The following is a 21,047-nucleotide window of genomic DNA, read 5'->3' as shown; positions in this document are numbered from 1 at the left end:
TGGTACTGAGAGGAGAGATTTTGCGGTCTAAGTTTAATTACAGCTTCGGCACGTGTGTGGTGTGAAAACCAGGAAGAATATCAAGAAAATTTATCTTCGGAGATGCTGATGGTGGGCATGGAATTCCTGTGACCCGAACCCAAGCCTATCGTTACGTGATCCGTACAGCGTAGTATATGCGATTTGTAACCAAAAAATAAATATTTTTTGAATAAAGAAGTTGTCTCTGATCACCAAACGAGAAAATTCTTTGTCCTTTATCATTATTTTATACAGAGGAACTGATAATTTTTTATTTTTCTCCCTTGAAGCACCATCATTACCTCTCTGACTTGGGTAAAAAGAATTAAATGGATGATTATAAATCTTAAAACTAGGTGCATCAATTTCAAACCTAGCTGTCTCGATTACGGCAATTTTTAGAGATTGCGAGTGTGACCTCTTAGGGTACATTAGGCATTGGCAAGGTGACTTGCTTATAAAGGATCATTCCACATCGACTGCCAAGGCAGACAGATGCGTTCTTAAGCTTCTTAAATCCCTGGAATCTTTAATGGGAAATATAAAACTTCTTCCACTCGTTGAAAGTGAGAGCGGAGCGGAAAATAGAATGGCTTAAATCGAATTGCTTGTCAGAATTTCGAATCCAATATTCGCGTATCAGCACGGGTTCAAATTGAATCAAAATGTAATTCCGACACATCCCGAGCGGAGGAATATTATTCTGATATACGTACATAATTTACACGCCAATTTCTGATTTCTCATCCTTGTAAAGAGTTTAATCATCATGCAGGGGCTAAAGGTTGTGAGACTTGTGAAATAACCTAATGAGTTGGTTACGCGCTACGGTCCTGTAGCTGTAAGGTTGAATTCGGAAGAAGGTGGGTTTGAACCCTATCATCGTTAGGTCTGAAAATGTCTTCATATTTTACGATTTTCACACCTGTCAATTACTAGTGCTATACCGTAGTTAAGGTTACGGCCGCTTCTTTCCCATTCTTTCCCCTTTCTTATCCCGCAATCCTGATGTATCAGTGCAACGTTAAATCGTTAACAAGCAAGAACTTGTGAATCAACCACAGGTCTCGGGAGGGAGTCTGAAAATACTTTCATTTCATTTTGACATTTGTTTTTCATGTTTCCAGCTAGCTCAAAGAATGGTTAGTCTAGTAGCTTTCGTATAAGAGGAATTCAGGTTCGATTCCAGACCGAGGCAGAGATTTCGCCACGACTTATTAATTCCTCTGGCTAGTGGAAACGGGGCTGCCTTAATACGCATCTCTGTATTTGCACACAGCACACTATTCTGTCAACTACAACAGACACAAGTAATAAGGAAGGGCATCTAGCGGCAAAAATTGACCAAATCATCATGTAGACTACAATTACGGGCGAAGAAACACTTACTCATCTAAGTGGAGTATGGGGATTTCTGGCCGTTTAACATGAACTTGTCATCCCTACTCTTCCTCCCTGCTTCGGCGACTGTACGTCTGTGGTGACGAATAGCTCGTAGTGAGTCCAAACGTCAACTATTTTCTCTAAACATTACGTCACCTAACTATCCCACATTCATAAAACACTTTTCTTGTTTGAAACGAACTACTTACATAAAATACATTTATTTTGGCAGTGATAACCATTATTTTTTAATCAAATACACATTATAATATTATTTTTTTCTAATTTTGAACAGAATTTCATATTACTTTAGGCAAAATTTTATTTAGGCTGTCATTGCTGTCTCGTCAGGAGTAAGAATATGAGCTAAGCATCAAAATGAAATACATATTTTAACCTTTCCATAGGAAAATGCCTTTTTAATCTGACAATACGTATTTATTAATAAAAAATAAAACTTTTGTCTACTTTATTTCTTGCTATTACGCAACTAGAAATACGAAGAATTGTACACAAAAGGAGAATATAAATACTAGTTCCACAATATCGTCGTCCCCATTCTACAGTACTGTTTATGAGTGGCAGAGTGAGTGCATAACTTTCAATACAAGATCCCGTCTGTGTACAGTATGTTGTGTTTGACAGAGTCGTATTTACATGTCGTGGTGAAATCGTATTATTATCTTTGTCCTCGAGGGTACAACACAGACTACATGGTCTGATAACTAACTAACTAACTAACTAACTAACTAAATAAATAAATAAAAAAATAAAAAAAACGTGCTTAACTTCGTACCAACTCACTGGTTAAGTGTAGGAGAGGGCCAGGAGCCCTAGATTCGCCACTGTTAATAAAGGCTCCATCTAACTATCGATCCATCTATCTAGGCCTATATACCTATCTATCTAAGTTGTAAGTGACATTGAGATAAGAGGGTTATGTCTGCATTCTTGTTTTGTGAGGAAGACGAGAAAACCTTACAAACAGTGAAATTACACTGACTGAGTTGTCTACTTTAGTACGCCGATTGATCTCCAACCTCTCACACTACCACTTTTCTCTGACATTTGAGTCCATTGTCAGCATAGTTTCATTTCAATGTAGAATGAACGAGCACCGTGGACGACATTAAGCATTTCATTTAAATAGCATCGAATTGTCTATGTCTCTAATTCGAGCTGGGATTGAGCTTCAGGAACGTATGGTAGCAGCTATAAGAGAGTTGTTAAATGCGTTACCGGAATGAATGGGAACAGACAACAGAGATCGCGTTGACGAGCTTGAGGGAGAGGTATTTAAAGTCTATTCTGAGATAGTCTGGTTAGCTTGTTTGCAGAACACAATGAAGAAGAGAAATGGCGTGGTATTTACTTCGTTGGGAAAGTAAATTTTAAAAATCTTCCGTCCCTGATATTCTCAGACTCTTCTGACGCAGGTTTTAGTCCTAGATTATACGTTCCTATTAACAACTGGTTGTGTTTCTGCCCAACCTTTTGGATGACCAGGTATATACAGCGGTGGAAGGTAAATGATGACTCAAAGTAACACAGTTATGAACACAAGGTCACAAGTTTCAGGTCTTTAGCTTGCACTGTTCTTGAGGAAAATTGTGTTATGGGAATTGCAAGGATTGCAATGCAATGCCTGGTTGTAGCTACTGGTGAGGCTGTCGGGGTACTTGCGCAAGTGTTTAAAGCGGTTGTAACTTGCTGTTGTATCTTCAAGGTCGATAGACCGCTGTCAAAAAACTAATAACAACACGCATAGCATCCTCTTTCTAGAGGAACTACTAGCACTAGTGCTTTGACCGAGTTTTCTGACAGTACAGGGTGTACACGCACGCACATTAATGGTGTCCCGACATAAACAATCAACACTGCCCCACTCCAGTACTGAAAAGAAGAGGAGAGAGTAAAGGGATAGTGTTGAAGGCCACTCCAGTACTGAAAAGGAGGGGAAGGGAGTGAGCAGGTAGTGCTGAATACACAGTCTGTGTATTCCGGCGTTATACTGTAACATTGCTCCTGTCCTATCACAGGTGAATCGAAGCCGTATTATTGGCATGTGGGAGGCTCACATCGTCCCCCAAGCAATAGCACAAGCAATACCATGCAGTCTTAAGACAGTTTGGAGATGGATAGAAATATGGCAAGAACGAGGTGAAGAAGGATTGGTACACCCGATATAACGCAGCTACAAACTATTCCTAACTAGTATAAAATATTTTCGGTTAGAAACCTCCTTTACCTTGTAATACTGTAGTTATCAGAGTAGGTTACTTTTTATTTTTTAATGTTAAAATGCTATTTGTTTGGGGCATCGACCTATAGAGTTCTTTTGCCTCTACTTGCACAATATATGAACCTGTATATAATTGGAATTGCGGAAGTGTTGAGTGTTCAATGTGAGAAACGTTAAGGACGACACAAACACACAGTCCCCAGGCCAGGGATATAATAATTTACAATTAAAACCCCCTGACCCGGCCGGGAATCGAACCCGGGGCGGCCGGACGCGTTGCCCCCTACACCGCGGGACCGGACGAGTGGGTAACCTAATGCTGTACTTCAATACATCCGCCATTGTGCCCATTTCGATCACAACGAAGTCTTGTAGCGGGCTGTCTGCATGCAGTCCATGCAGCAATGCGTTAAGCGAGAAGGTGAGTCATTGTGCCTTCGACACTACCCCTTCACTCCCTTCCCCCATGTTTTGTACTGGATTGGCCTTCAACACTGCCCCTTCACTCTCTCCCCTCCTTTTCAGTACTGGAGTGGGGCAGTGTTGATTGTTTATGTCGGTACACCATTAATGTGCACGCCTGTACTTTCATGCTTAAAAATTAACAAACGTAATTAGCATTCGGTAACTACTCAACAATATAACATTAAGCGTAACTTGGCCTATTCCAATGATGATGATCCCTGCCCCTTTTTACCCTGAAGGTGAAAATGGGAAACCACGGAACCCTGCCTTCAAGACAACCGGCAGTGGGAATTAAACCACTCACCATCTGACTGTAGCAAACTCGCCGGAATAGCGTGCCGCTGACACCTGCGCAATGCAGCTCGGGTTGGCCAGCCCGTTTATAAATAATACCATATGAGATACAACTACCCGTCTGCATAGCTGAAAGGCTAGCGTACCAGCCTTCCGCTCTTGAGGCCCCGGGTTCGATTGACGTCCGGACCGGGAATTATTGCATTAACAAGTGCATTCCTATGGTTCGTGGACTGGAAGTTTCTGTCGTTTTCCACACTTGTATGCAACACACAACAAGACACCACGAAGAAGGCCATCCTAATGTAAAACTCTGCCAAATTGCCTAGAACCCTGATCACGCAGGAAAATCGGGATAAAGTGGGGTGTAATAGAAACAATCCCAGTGGCATCGCTGTTCGATTCTCACCAAGGAAGTCAGGATTTGATTCCCGGCCAATGCATGTGGGATTTACAAAAGGAAATGTTACGTCTTGTCGGTCGGATTCCACATGAAAACGGACGCGTCGTGGCTTATGATCACAAAAGTAAAGGTCACGTAAAACTATAAGTGTAGTTTACTTTTTTATTATAAAAATAAGAACACAACGGAAAATCGTTTGTGAACCCTTTAGAGAGTTACACACACACGAACGGATTGCTCGTGGGAAATGGTGCACGTTGTTACAGCGGGTGTTCGAAATGTTGGCGGTAATGCATAATCGGCACCTTCGCAGAAAAGTCGCTTGAACGCGCCTCAGTACCTCGTGGTTTTGACTGATATCCTGGGCAGCTTTCAAGCGTTCCCGGAGCACTTGAAGGGTTTCCACTTCTCTGCGATACACCTAACATCACGTTTAGGTCCACCAGCTTCACGCCTGCACATGACATTTTCAATGTCAGCTATTCTCGTCATAGCTCCTACATTCCTACCCTTCTCTGTGGAAAGCGTTTAGCGTACATCTTCGCAGCTGCACGAGCATTCTGTCCTACTTCACAGTAAATAAAAATCTTGTCCAAATATTTTCTCGATGTGAAATGTGCCATGGCTAATCGGTATATTTTCACTAGCTACACACTAGTCATATACGGGTTGTAAACATTATATCACAGGTCGTTCCTTCTCTCCGAACGAAGCTGTTGACCTTGTGCTTTGTTCGCTTGATCGTAGCTGTATTGCCGCATGTTCTCTGCTACCATTCAAGTAATAAATTTTAATCCCCCTGCCCCCCCCCCCCCCCGCACTAAACGCATCGAGATGCAAATAGCCAATAAGCATTTGTACTGACACTTATTCCTAGGTGTTTGTATACTCCCGCGTCTTGCGTTTCGAACCATTGACCGTTTACCTCACTAATTTCATTGTGATATAGCGTCACGGTGCAAGCTACAAACTTGAAACTTACGACATTGTGGTCCACTCCCCAAGATCTAACAAGTGCGTTATTTTTGTGCATCAGTTACCTTTCATCCTGTATAAATCTACTGTCGATGTATTCACATAAGGTTAGATGGTAAATCACATTAAGACACTTACAAGATGATCGAGAATGGTGTTCGAACCAAGCTGGTCTTAAGAAGCTGAGTGTACCCCGTTTTAAACCTCACACTATTATTTGACTGTGCCATGATATAAATGACAGAACAGTTGGACAGGAAGTTAGTACGCTAAAAAGTTAGATTTAACTTCCCATATTTTATTCATAGAATATGCATTAAATGATTGAAGTGGCTCTTAGCTTAAGAATACTTAACAAGTTCCTTCTTTCACTTTAGTTTCACATTAGCAGTAAACTTTAAGCTATACACATGTCTTATGTATACTCCTCGTCCAAGAAGAGAGTGTTAAATTTGTTTCTTGTGTTGCAGTGGCCCGCAAGCCCGTCCTCCGAGAGCTGAAAGTCCCGTCCCTGGTCGACATCCGAGACAACGTCACTCTGAGTTGCCGATTCGATCTCGGAGGAGATCGACTGTATTCAGTGAAGTGGTACAAGGACGAGTTCGAGTTTTACCGCTTTATGCCCGATAACCTGCCTCCCTGTCATCATTTACCAGTTCCAGGCGTCACACTGCTGAACGTAAGTCTAGAGACCTATTATTCAATGTAATTCCTGACATCAGCCATGTGCAGTACGTTTTGGAATGAAGTTATACTGCTAAATGTTGCCTGCCTGTATTGAGTTCTAAATTCAGGCGTAACGAATTGCTTTTCTTTAAACTTTAATCACCTCTCTTCCTATACCAACCTCAATACACGTTATATACTTATGCACCTTTCTATCATCAATGAGGGTCTCTGAATCTATTCCACCACCAAAAACTATAACTTCGCTCATAATGTAGATTGAAATATTCAGTATATATCCCCAAAATGTACAGTGCTGAGGTTTCACTTCTGTTTCCATCGAAAATATCTATGTAGAAGATCGTGTGCCAACGCAAATGATGTCGAAGGAATATACAATTCATGAGTATGGTGTTTGGGGTTGGTATAACGAAGGTGGAGATTCATATTACTGTCGAGCAACGTGTATTCTCCTCATCCTCTGGCAGTGGTTCCTTAAGGAACTAACAGTTGAGTAAAATATTAAATGATCATTCCTGTGCCATGAGTAAAGCCTCCCGGTAAATTTTAAACTGTGTATTCTATGACTGTGTATCCATCTCTGGTAAAGACTATGAACTTGATGAAATCGTAGTGGCTTTTCCATTTGGGGACCAGATGTCTCTGATATTAGTTGTGGCATCATACACAACCATTAACCCGGCTCAAGGAAGTTTAAAAATGGAAATGAAATTGACAAGTCTCTGGTTTCTCGTCGCCATAAGAACTGTCTGTGTCGATGCAAAGTAAAGCGACTTGCAAAAAAAAAAAAAAAAAAAAAAAAAAAAAGTATCTGGCTACAATTGCACGGTATTATGGCAATGCTGATGTTCGTGCAAATTCTATATCAGAGAACAAAACCCGATTTGGAAAAGTAAATATTTTAACAATGAATGGGAAGGAAAATGAATTGATTGACCTAATAGAGACACGAAAACTCGACATCCTGCGATTAAGTGAAGTAAAATGGAAAGGAATAAAGAAACTAAGAAAGGGGCACACCTTGTGCTGGATGGGTAACAGTAAAGAGCATGGAAAACCGTAAATGTAGTTAGCGGGCTTAAAGAGCAAATAACATGATTACACAGTAAATAGAAAAGAAATGGAGTGGGGTTTAAAGTGAATCAGAGTGTTGAACCAATAGCTGAAGTTGAGTATGTAAAGAATGGAAATGAGACGAAATGGCTTTTAGTGCCGGGAGTGTCCGAGGACAGGTGCAGGTCTTTTGATTTGACTCCCGTAAGCGACCTGCGCGTCGTGATGAGGACGAAATTATGATGAAGACGACACATACACCCAGCCCCCGTGTCAGCGAAATTAATCAATGATGGTTAAAATTCCCGACCCTGCCGGGAATCGAACTCGGGACTCCTGTGACCGATGGCCAGCACGCTAACCATTTAGCCATGGAGCCGGACAATGAAAGAATTATAATAATGCACATACGTGTTAAAAAGGAACTACTGAAGTTCGTACAGGTGTATGCTCCACAGACAGAGTGTAGCGTGGAAGACAAAGAAAATTTCCTCAATGAACTGGAAACACATATTGTTGGAGATGGGATCATGATAATAGGAGATCTGAATGCCCATGTGGGAACTGATAGAATGGGATATGAGAATGTTCTGGGCCCACATAGGTATGGCGATAGAAATGGAACACATTGTTTATGAAGAGGAATAGCCATAAAATCAGCCGATATAGTTGGGACGGACAGTATGGAACACTCATCTAGCTTGTAAGAACAGACCGAGAATGGGGAAGATACGTCATGAATACGATAATAATAATAATAATAATAATAATAATAATAATAATAATAATAATAATAATAATAATCGTATGGCCTCAGCTACCGTGTGCAGACATTTCAATTTGACGAAGATAATCCCCAGTGAAAGTATGGAATGTGATCATAGCTTATTAACTGTGGAATTAAAACAAGTAAAAATCCCTAAAATTGTACTGAAGAAGAGACCAAGAATCAGGATTTGGGAATTGGAGGAGGAGGATAAAAGAATGACATTCCAAAATTGGATAAAAACGAAGTTGCCTAACATGGAAATACGAAGTGGAGAAGAAGAGTGGGACAATTTAAGACGGACATTTGTGGAAGCAGCAATTGAGGTATGCGAGAAAACAAAAGCAAAGATTACGGGGAAGGAGACACGGTGGTGGGCAGACAAAATAAAATAAGAAACAAAAGAAAGGAACAAGATGAAAAAAGAAATGGATAAGGAAAAGCAAAAGCAAAAAACGTATCAGAGGAATGAGAAAAATATAGAATGGTTGGATGTTGAATACAAAGATTGAAACTACAGGTAAGGAGGAATATCAAGGAAGAAAAGGAGAAATGTTGGGGATAGTTTACCAACAAAATTGAGCAAGGTAGTCGAGGAAATCAGAAACTATTATACAGAGTAATAAAACCTGGAAGAATAAATCAAGAAAAATCAAGGCATTAGAGAGAGAAGATGGATCCATAGTACATGACGGGAAGGGTCTCCAGAAAATGATGGCAAAGTATTTTGAAAAAACTTTATAATGACAATGACTGCTTGGAGGAAGAGGGAGAAAAGAAAATGGAAATAATAGATGGAGAAAAAGAAGAGAACCCGATAACATGGTTGGAACTTGAAAGGGCAGTGAAAGCCATGACCGAAGGTAAAGCAAGTGGAAAAGACGAATTCAATGCTGATATCATTAAGGCAGCAGGAAGCATTGGACTACAGTGGCTATACCGAACCCTCAATGCCATATGGATGGATGAAAGGATACCTGAAGACTGGCAAAAAGGAAGCATTTTACCATTGTTCAAGAAAGGAAATAGGAGGAAAGGAGAAAATTATGGAGGTATAACCCTGTTATCACATGGGCTAAACATGATGGTGAAAGTCATAGACAAAAGACTGAGGGATATAATGGAAATACTGTTAGAGGAAGAACAATATGGCTTTAGACCGAATAGATCAACAGTAGACTTGATATTTACAGTGCGAGCGATAACGGAAAAACATCTTGAAAGGAACAAGGAAATCATCTTCGTATTTTTGGATTTGGAAAAAGCTTATAATACAGTTAAGAGAAAACATGTATTGGAATGCCTACTGAAAAAGAATGTACCAAAATCATTAATTAACAACATAAAAATGTTGTATCATGAGAGTAAAAGCAGTGTACAAGTAGGGCGTGGTGTCTCTGAAACATTTTATACAAAAAAGGTCTCAAGCAAGGAAGTGAACTGTCGCCATTATTGTTTATTATCTTGATGGATGAAATCATAAAACATGTAAAACAGAGCATCAGTAGTGATGAAGTGAATGCTTTGGTATTTGCAGATGGTGTGGTGATTTGGGGAAAGAGAGAAAAGGAAGTACAAAGATGACTGGACATTTAGAATGGAAATCTGAAGGAGTTTGGAATAGTAATTAGTAAAAAGAAAACTGTAGTGAAGCACTGAAGAAAAGAGAAAAAGAGAATCCAAGCGAACGTAGACGGAGAACGGTTAGAGAATGTAGAACGGTTTGCATATCTGGGTTACATCATTAATGGAAGTAATGAAATCAACCCTGGAATTAATAACAGACTAAGTAAAGGTACAACACTTTATCATCAATACAGAGAGCTTTTATGGGATGACAATGTACCCAAGAAAACGAAATTAACATTACATAAACAGTATTTCCATCGCCCTCTACTATGACTGCGCTAAGACGCCTTCCCAATACAGCAATATGAGCGATATGGGCCTAGTTCCCATTTCTACCACCGAGCGCTGCTTTGCTGGGATTGAAACACGATTATTCATTACAGCACACGTTAAGTATTTTGTATATTTCTGTTCAAATATAAAGCCAATCACTCAATAAACATATTTGAATCACACCTTACACCTTAATAAAGAAATTCAGTGAAGAACGTATCCTTCCGCAGCGGAAAAACCGTACAAAATAATGTTAACGGCAGGTAGTAAATAATGTAGAAAATAAATATATTCACACACTTTTCTGTTTAAGTGTTTCCCGTTCTCGCGTTCAAATCTTTCAAAGATCTCTGTTATTGATGTGGCTATGTTATTTAAGAATACAGGAATAGCACACTCGCAAATAACTTCACTCAACTATGAATGTCCGATTTCAGGAAAATTGAAGTGAGGAAAATCACGCAACACAGGCAACTAAAGTCACTCATAGACGCAACAGGATTTTTATGCACAAATGGTTGTGCTTTCAGTACAAAATCATGAATAACTTTCAAAATCTACAGTGGCAAATCAGATGTGAACTGCAGCCTGCTCTTGTAATCTCTTTCATACGAGTAAATCAAGTCCACTAGCACTGTTGAATACCTTGGTCTTGTTCTAAGGCCCGGATTTTCATGCAGTAATAGGTCAGACTGCAAAATAATTTGGTTAGTAGGAAGTGTCGGCCACCCGCTCTTCCATAGTGTAGCTAGAGTAACATATATTATAGTGGTTCTGATGGGCGTACCCCTTATGTTAATGCAAACCCCAGGGCATAATCGTTGTGAAAGTAGACTATACTTTCTTCTCGCTTCAGTAAGTTTGCATTCTAACCTATTAATGCATAAAAATCCGGGCTCTAGTTATGACATGTTATGAGTCTCATTATGATACCCGTATTGGAGCACAGAATGTAAAAGTTTCAAACAAATTTATTAAAAAACCACCATTCCAATAATTTACATTGCCTTGTAATCCTGTGCCCAGTGGTATGATACTATTAGTTCAAAAAATTCTGATCAGGCTTGACTCAAGCTTAGTTTTATCTTATTATTTAAAGATAACTTTGATCAACCTCCAGTGGCTTTAGAGACGATGAAAAGAGTGTTACAACCACTGTATTGGAATGGTGGTTTTTTTTAATAAATTTGTTTCAAACTTTTACCTTGGTCTTGTCAAAAGAATCAAGAATCAAGAATCTTGTCCGGCTGCAATGTTGCTCCATTTGTGCTACTGACACGTACGTCGCATCGGTTTATTTTATCGATAACTTGTATTTGACAATGGTACCTGCATTAAAAAATCGTGCATATCTGTATACGAATGGTCTTTCAAATATTATAGGGCTGTTATTACTTCAGTCACAAAAATATCTTTCGCGCGCAGCACATTCATTTTCTTAAACTTAGACGGCTCGATGTTTTTGCACGTAAACGAACCGGTTTCACAGTTTTATTTGATTTCATCTGATACAGTTTCTTGATAAAATTACCATTTATATCCTGGGAACCTTCAAACATAGCATTTTTGAGTAAAGAATTTCTTACTTTTTAGAATGTGCCATTTGTCGAAAGCAAGAAGAGGCATTTCACTATCAACAGGATGACAGATCATAAGTTTAATGTATTTTGAAGAAGAAATTCTTTTTATCCTGCTAACATTAGTCTTGTGATTGTCACTCACAATGCGCAACACGAAAAAACCGCAAGCTTCGACTTCCGTTATTGTTTTGAGTGTTAAAGTATGCAGTTCTCTGTACCTATAAAAGCCTCTTAAAGAAGAAAAATGCGGCTGTAACCTTTATTTTATAGTTACAGCAGAAATTGTAAAACAGAAAAGGTTATTAACTAGGGTAATTCGATTTCTACTTTCGCTTGGATGACGGTCATCTTGAGTAGTTTTTATTCGCTCAACATGGAATGAAGCGTCTTTCTGTTGAAAGAAGGTGTCGAGTTTCTTGTCATATAACATCTGCTGTTCGATGGACTACCAACAATCACAATCTTTCTGCTTCATTTAGGCGCTGACTTTCTGCTAAGAGACACTCCTTTACTAAGAGTGTTACCATTCCATTCTCGCAGTTTATATCTCCTACGTAGCGTGAAAGTGTGGATTTATTCGGCGTGGCAAACATATCGTTTCGATGATCTTGAATTGAAATTCAGCGAGAATCATTTCTTGAAATAACATTTAGCCATTTATGACGTTGTTGCTCGTTGAGAGGAAATTCATGAAACGAAATCCCACTTTCCAATCTGCTTTTCATCTTACATTAAGGCACAAAACAAAAAAAAAAACAATATTATGTACATAAACATTAAAACGGTTCACGACCAAAGAAATAACCAAATAAGGTAAACACAGGCTCAAATTACACCAGCACTCATAGCAATGATCACTGAGCGTGTCTCATCAAGCAGACTCTTGCCAGCTTCTCAGCGCTCCAAGCGCCTGAACTGGTAACTACGCCGTGTTCGCTCGTTTACATGTGTGACCGGGCGAATGAGAAGGCTTATTAGCGCAGTCATAGTAGAGGGCGATGGTATTTCATACAAATTGTAACATACGAAATACACTCATGATCAGAAATTAAGGATAATGCTGATACATGGTGAAACAACGCTATGGTGGGCGGTTTGCGGTTTTAAATCACCTCGGGGTATGACCATGTGGTGCATTTGACCTGCGGTCGTCGCACGGTGGCGCTGGTAGCAGTCCAAATACGCAGAGGTGTGTTGGTGCATGTCAGAGTACGGTGCAGCGAGTAAGTGTGCAGATGTTTTCAGACGTGCTAATGGTGACTGTGTGGTGAAAATAGCTCAACAAACACATATTAATGACGTTATGAGGGGTAGAATAATAGGGCGGCTGGAGGCTGGTCAAACACAGCAGGTCGTAGCACGGGCCCTCCGTGTTCCACAAAGTGTGATCTCAAGATTATGGCAACGATTCCAGCAGACAGGAAACGTGCCCAGGCGCTACAGTACGGGACGTGCGCAGTGTACAACACCACAAGAAGACCGATATCTCATCATCAGTGCCCGCAGACGGCCACGGAGTACTGCAGGTAGCCTTGCTGGGGACCTTGCCACAGCTACTGGAACTCTTGTCTCCAGACACACAGTCTACAGACGACTGAAGAGACATGGTTTATTCGCCCGGAGACCTGCAAGGTGCATTTCACTGACCCTTCTTCACAGGAGAGCCCGTAAAGCCTGGTGTCAAGAACACAGTTCATGGTCATTGGAACAGTGGTCCCAGGTTATGTTCACGGACGAGTCCAGGTATAGTCTGAACAGTGATTCTAGCCGGGTTCTCATCTGGCGTGAACCAGGAACCAATTACCAACCCCATAATGTCCTTGAAAGGGACCTGTATGGAGGTAGTGGTTTGATGGCGGGGGGTGGGATTATGGTTGGTGCACGTATACCCCTGCATGTCTTTGACAGAGGAACTGTAACAAGTCAGGTGTATCGGGACGTCATTTTGAACCAGTATGTCCGCCTTTTCAGGGGTGCAGTGGGTCCCATCTTCCTCCTGATGGATGATAACGCACGACCCCACCGAGCTGCCATCGTGGAGGAGTACCGTAAAACAGAAGATATCTGGCGAATAGAGTGGCCTGCCTGTTCTCCAGAACTAAACCCCATCGAGCACGTCTGGGATGCTCTCGGTCGACGTATCGCTGCACGTCCTGAAACCCCTAGGACACTTCAGGAGTTCCGACAGGCACTGGTGCAAGAATGGGAGGCTATACCCCAGCAGCTGCTCGACCACCTGATCCAGAGTACGCCAACCCGTTGTGCTGCCTGTGTACGTGTGCATGGTGATCATATCACATATTTATGTCGGGCTACATGCGCAGGAAACAGTGGCGTTTTGTAGCACATGTGTTTTGGGACGGTTTTCTCAACTTATCACCAATACCGTGGACTTACAGATATGTTTCGTTTGGGTTCACTATGTGCCTATGCTATTAGCGCCAGTTTTGTGTAGTGCCACGTTGTGTGGCACCACAATATGCAATTATCCTTAATTTATGAGCATGAGTGTAGACACGCTGGTAAGTAATAAGAGACAATATAGTAAGATCGAAGCACCTGAAATGGAATTTTTAGGAACATCGGTTAAAAAGACAAAAAGAGATAGAATTCAAAATATTAAAATCAGAGGAGAGCTAAATATAGAACCGGTAGTACAGAAGATACAGAAAGCAAGATTGAGGTGTTCGGACATGTAAAAAGAATTGGAAAGGAACGGGTAGCAAGAAGGGAATAGGAAAGAGAAGTTAAGGGAAAGAGACCAGTTGGAAGACCAAGAAGAAGTTGGATGGATCAGATTTGGGAGGGCAATAAAGAAGCTGGATTGCATGTGGCGGAAGTAATGAAGCAGGAAAAGTAGAAGGACAAAAAGGAGTGGAGGAATCTTGTTAACCACACCCGGGCGACTGGAGTGGGACATTAATGATGATGATGTCCTTGACACCAAAATGTTACCCAGTCTAGAGTTCAGATGTCATTACTTGTCAGGGCCTTTTGCAGAAACGGTGTTTAGACGATGTCTACGGTTAAACAATGCCTAAGTATGGCTGGCAGATTGCAGAGACTATATCACTTAGACACTGTCTGAAACCGATGTTCAACCGGCCATGTTTAAACACTGCCGAGAACACTGTTTAGCCTCAAATGAGAAGAGTGAATCACAATCGGAGGTTATGTACCGGTACCTTGAAACATGTAATTTGTACTATCATGTTGAAACGCTTTCGGGAAGAAAGGTTAGTCTGGCGGCCTTTCTGTGGATCGACCGCTCCGAAATCGCAGCAATTCATTTGAAATGTACAGTGAGGTAGAGCTTAAAGTAAGATTTCGCTTTGCAAGAGATTTGTTTCTTGAGACTGACAAAGGGATAATCCGGTTACTGTCAACTTCAATACAATTCTTGGCAACCGGTATATATTATTATACATGCGGTTCCATGGAATATAGGTCACTTCGACTACATACATGTCAGAATTACTTGTCGTGATCGTCAAAGGGCTGTCACATACATCAAGTGGGAGGGAATCATTTATATTTACTGTCAAGTAAGCACACACAATAGTGAAAACTAAACAGTAGGTTGTATATAGTGTGATTCAGCAGCCCCTTCAAATATCGTTTGCGGCAGCCCAACTAACGTGCACATGGTTATAGGGGTGCTTTTCCCCTGTAGGCGTATTGTATGGTTTTCATGTTCAGTGAGCACATTTTGCACGCGATTCCGAACCCTAGCAAAATGTTATATCACCCGTTCGCAAAACATGACGCATTGAAATCATGTAGCAACGTCCTTTCACCATGTAACTATGTTAATGTGTCGTGCCTCGTGACCGGGTGTAACGAAGAGGGGGATCAATGCATAAAACTAGGTAACAGTGCAGTAATTAATATCTTAAACACCGAACCGAATGGGGTGTGTACTCTGTTCTCGTCGTACTACCAGCTTGTTTCCAGCAGTGTAGCGTTGTGGATGTGGTTAGGTGTTCGCGTAGGAATCGACAGACTGAGGAGGCCGTTATGGAGGCAGCTCGTAATAATCCACACATCAGCACACGGGCGATTGCACGACAGGTGAACACCAGCCAGCCATCCGTCTGGCGAATACTGCATGAACATAAATTTCACCCACACCATCTTGAGCTACACCAAGAGCTCCATGGGTGGGATTTAAAAGTTCGAATGAAGTTCTGTCGGTGGCTAATGTAATATATTTATTGCAGCTAATTGCCATATACAAAGGATAAACAAAATCATTCAATGCAGAACTTAATTAGAGGAATTTTCCTTCCTTATTTTAATTATCTGAAGTTACCTCAGCTGCAATTTATTTAATCCGCCCCTCTAGAGGCGTGATATGAAGCTAATTCACCTATCAGAATATCTAAAATGAATTTCATTTAACTTTAATATCATCTCAGTTGACGCCACAAGACTGAATGAACGCCGTTCCAAGCCGATGCACCCAGGAGAAATTCACAAACTTTGTCAGAATCAAACTCAAGACAACTGAAACTGTAAGCGAGGGCTGATACACTCTCGTATGTTGCACTGAAGACAGAACATGGAAATAAACTTCCCCTAACAAGATTAAACAGTTAAATCATCACTCCGACTACACATGCAAATACATTTTCCATCATGCAACACTCACCTATTGTTTATGCACTAAATCAATCCTCCTGTCTTCTTAAGAGCAGCAGACCCATCCGTGATATCCTTATAAAATGGCCGTTTCTTAATCAGTGCACAGATAAGTTCTTTCTGGACGGAGATATAAGCTAACTTCGTGAGCCTTTCTTGTGATATTGTCTGTCTTGTGTGTGTTTCCAACCCTTATCCCGTGTTCTGTGTCCTTCTGTGATTGTTGTGTATGGTTTAATTTTATCTAAACCGGGCGAGTTGGTCGTGCGGTTAGGAGCGCGCAGCTGTGAGCTCGCATCCGGGAGACAGTGGGTTCGAACCCCACTGTCGGCAGCCCTGAAGATGGTTTTCCGTGGTTTCCCATTTTCACACCAGGCAAATGCTGGGGCTGGATCTTAATTAAGGCCACGGCCGCTTCCTTTCCATTCCTAGGCCTTTCCTGTCCCATCGTCGCCGTAAGACCCATCTGTGTCAGTGTGACGTAAAGCTACTAGCAAAATAATTTTAAAAACATCTAAGCAAGAAAACGTTCTCTCTACTGAAACACCGGTTGTAGGAATCATTAAGACTAAAGAAAATAGTTCCTAAGTTTCCTCCAACACACTTTTTAGTGTTCGTGCATAGTTTAAAACACTCTATTATAGAAATCGATTTGTACATTTCAACAGAACACAGAAGGAGTAATGAGGGGGGTAGCTCAGTGGTTTAGCTGCTGGCTACCCACCTAGAAGTTCGAGGCTTGAATCCCGGTCGATCCTAAGTCGAGATTTTCATCTCAAAAATCACGTGGCGTCGGGTAAAGGCATACGGTCTTAAACGCCTCCTCGAAACCAAAATGAACCTGGTTGGCTCCAGCGAACCTACAAATAACTGGGATAAGCTGAAGAAAGTTTTAACAGAAGTAGTAATACATTTTTAAGACGGTCAACCTTCTTGAAAATGTTTGAGTAGCATTGCAATAGATTCTGAAATGCAGTTGAGGGAAATTCGTTTGGTTAACTGTCAATTATTTATTATGTCGACTTGGTCAAGAAACTGCAAATAGTTGTAGTATTGAAATCTGACTTTTCTTGACGTTGAAATCCAAAATTTCGAATTTTGAACAATTTCATTCTAAGCCTTCGATATGCAATATCCGGTGATTTTTCCTCTTTTTATTTTAAAATTTTGTCTTTAGCTAATACCCCCGGAGGCTAGGGTTCGATTTCCGGCTCTGTCACGAAATTTGAAAAGTGGTACGAGTGCTGGAACGGGATACACTCAGCCTCGAGAGGTCAACTTAGTAGAGGGAGTTCGATTCCCTCCTCAGCCATCCTTGAAGTGGTTTTCTGTGTTTTCACATTTTCCTCCAGGCAAATGCCGGGATGGTACCTAACTTAAGGTCACGGCCTCTTCCTTCCCCCCTTCCTTGTCTATCTTTTCCAATGTTCCCATACCCCTACAAGGTCCCTGTTCAGTACAGCAGACGAGGCAGCCTGGGTGAAGTACTGGTACTCCTCCCTAACTGTATTCCCCCGACCCAGAGTCTCACGCTCCAGGACACTGCATTTGAGGCGTTAGAGGTAGTATCCCTCGCCGAGTCCGAGAGAAAGCCAACCCTGGAGGTTAAACAGAGAAAGAAAGAAAGAAAGAAAGAAAGAAAGAAAGAAAGAAAGAAAGAAAGAAAGAAAGAAAGAAACAACAATTTTGCTTTACGTTGCAGCGACACAGATAGGTCTTACGGCGACAATGTGATAAAAAATGGCTAGGAATAGGAAGGAAGCGACCGTGGCCTTAATTAAGGTATAACCCTAGTATTTTCCTGGTGTGAAAATGGGAAACCACGGAAAATCATCTTCGGCTGGCGACAGTGGGATTCGGACCCACTATTTCTCGAATGCAAGCTGACAAGTACGTGACCCAAACCGCGCAGCCACTCGCGCGGTCAGTGATTTATTATACAGAACATCGTATAAAATTTCTGTCAGAGGAAGAAATATCATTAAATATCACAGCCATGGAAGTAAATTCAAACCTATTCATTTCATTTAGAAAATCTTTCTTGGGTTGAATGGATATTTTATCCGGTTGGTTGTGATTCATTTTTCTTTCAAATAAAAGTTTCATATACAAGTTTATCTCTGACTTTTGCATTGCAGCAATTTAGAGCACCAACGAGTTTCTGCTAGGGTTGGATCACTTCGAGCTGAGAGCGAGTCTATAGCGTGAGTTCTTTTCGCTAAAAGAATGACAGAATTCCACTGACATTTGAAAAAAAAAAGACTGAATTTGGAAATACAGTTTAAACTTTGTTGCGACACTAAGTTTAAGCGATGAGCTAGACAACGCACGAACAGAAACTGGGGCGCTTTGTTCTTCATCTTTTAATGGAGACCGTTTAAGTGACCTACCATTACACTTGCTCCGACGTAGCATTGCGCTATCAATTTCTTCTTGTAGTCCCGGAAGGTTAGAAAGAGCCTCGGAGGTTCTGTCAGCACTAACATCAAAGAACCCACGAAAATTTCCAAGAATAAATTCCTTCTGATGTGGCGAGTCTCAATATAATGGAACACTTGTGATGTCTGACATATGTACAGCTAAACCCCGTTATACGCGGATTCGTTACCCGCGATTTCGCATATACGCGATTTGGTCTTAAGTCTAGTGCTGCCATCTATTAACAGAACGTGGAAACTGTAATGCCTTAAGGCGGGTAGACATGCGTTCTGAACTTTGTAACGTACACTACATTGCGTGCCAAGGTTAAACGCGGCAAGCGCATCTCTACACGCATCTTCTGTCGTGTTTGTCGAGACGTGAATCGTCAGTCCCGATCAGTAGAGCTGTGAAGTTGCACTTGACAGGTTTCGTATTTAAAATGCCGGGTAAAAGGAAATAAGCGTGTACGAAAGTCGTATTCGTTAGAAACAAATTTAGTTTTGGATCGCTATGAGAAAGATGAGCGTATTTTTGACATTCAGCGTGCTTTGGGACTTAGTGAATCCACTGCAAGAAGTATCCGTGGCCATTGGATTGAGCATCACAACCAACAGATGCCGCTCTTTCGGGCTGGTATTCAAGCTAAGGCCAAGAGCTTATATGCAGAGTTTAGGTTGTTATTGTGTGTTTCATTGTTAAATGTGTTAAAAGTGTATGCATTTTGCATTAAAATGCGTTTCAGAAACATAATAATGGTTATTTTTTTGTAAAAATACTAAGAATCTCTGATATTTTAAACTTAATATGTGAGTAAACGGAAACCTAACCCTATATTTTACTTATAAAATGACTCTCGATTTACGCGAATTCGGTATGCGCGGCAATTCCGCGGAACATAACTATCGCGTATAACGAGGTCTACCTGTATGTGGTATCATCGACCTGAATACAGAAATGCCGGGCGCTAGAAATATTGCTATTCTCACGGTCTAGTACAATATGTCTTGTGATAAGCATTCTATAACTTCATTCTGTATTGTCTCTGAATCCCCGCTAGACCTATATGTACTACTAACTATAGAATAATGGATATTTGGAGGGTCCCTTGATATTAATAATGCCAAAAACACGTAGAAATGGCCACAATCTGGGGAAGAAATGCGTTTATCGTGTCCGCGAAACGCTAGTTCTTGTTTGGCAAAATTCAGTACAGCATCAATTATGAGCTGAAACAATATTCTGTTTGGATATATATTTTCATTAAACTGGACAAGGAACCACTTTTAGCTTCCCCTAAGACGTCAGCAATATTATTTGTCTTCCTTAGGAAAGTTTTGAGATTTATGAGCAGAATATTTATGCTTATGTAGAGCTCAAGTTACATTCTTAAAATCTGAAAGTCCTTTCTTAATCCAGACTTATAACTGAAAAAGTGAACAAGGTGAACAAAACAATCCTTCTAGGACTGAGCTACAGCACTTGCAAGAAAATTCGAAAAACGAAGAAATTTTAAAATGAACCCTCCAAGTATGGTTTGAAAATCCACAGCCTGTTTCCAGTCATTCGACCGGGTCAGAAATGGAATGAATGAAGCCCCCAACTAGCGGCGAGGATAGGAAATGCGCCGATTGCCGAAGCCTCCTGTCGCACTCCTCTGGGGCAATGATAAATGACAGACAAATTAAATGTTAATGGAGAGTGTTGCTGGAATGAAATATGACAGGGAAAACCGGGGTACCCGGAGAAAAACCTGTCCTGCCTCCGCTTTGTCCAGTACAAGTCTCACGTGGAGTGACCGGGATTTGTACCACGGTATCCAGCGGCGAGATGCCGACGCGCTGCCGCCTGAGCCACGGAGGCTTTTTCCAGTATGGTTTACCATTTGTTTTTAATTTCAAGTTTAACGTCAGGAACGTTCTAGGACATGCAATGATCAAAACGTCTTTTCTGCCTTCGTCCTTCCATTGCAAAATGGTGTCTCTAGCAAAACGTGCACTATAATGCAAACTGAATTCATACTATCCTATCGCATACCACTTACGAATTTATAACTCACTACAATTAGTCTCTCAAGAACACGCACCCAGCACAAAAAGCTCAATGGAACTGGTCAAGCAATTGAGCCAAGAATGAAAATCATTGACCTTCGCCTAAGGGATTTTACCAGGCCTTCCGAGAAAAGAACGATGAGTGGTTTATGAAATCGTCTCTGCG

The 21,047-nt window shown here is 41.1% G+C and overlaps 1 protein-coding gene across 1 annotated transcript in view; it reads left to right on the top strand.

Moving 5' to 3' along the window:
• The window catches only part of LOC136876984 (synaptogenesis protein syg-1), a 199,625-nt gene that overhangs the window by 126,881 nt on the left and 51,697 nt on the right, over positions 1–21,047 (top strand). Inside the window, exon 2 of the mRNA XM_067150760.2 lies at positions 6,254–6,462. Coding sequence (XP_067006861.1) covers positions 6,254–6,462 — 209 coding nt within the window. The remainder of the gene's footprint in view (positions 1–6,253; positions 6,463–21,047) is intronic.

The sequence above is a fragment of the Anabrus simplex genome, chromosome 7, assembly GCF_040414725.1.
Source record: "Anabrus simplex isolate iqAnaSimp1 chromosome 7, ASM4041472v1, whole genome shotgun sequence".
NCBI lineage: Eukaryota > Metazoa > Arthropoda > Insecta > Orthoptera > Tettigoniidae > Anabrus > Anabrus simplex.
This window is presented reverse-complemented; position numbering and strand designations above follow the sequence as displayed.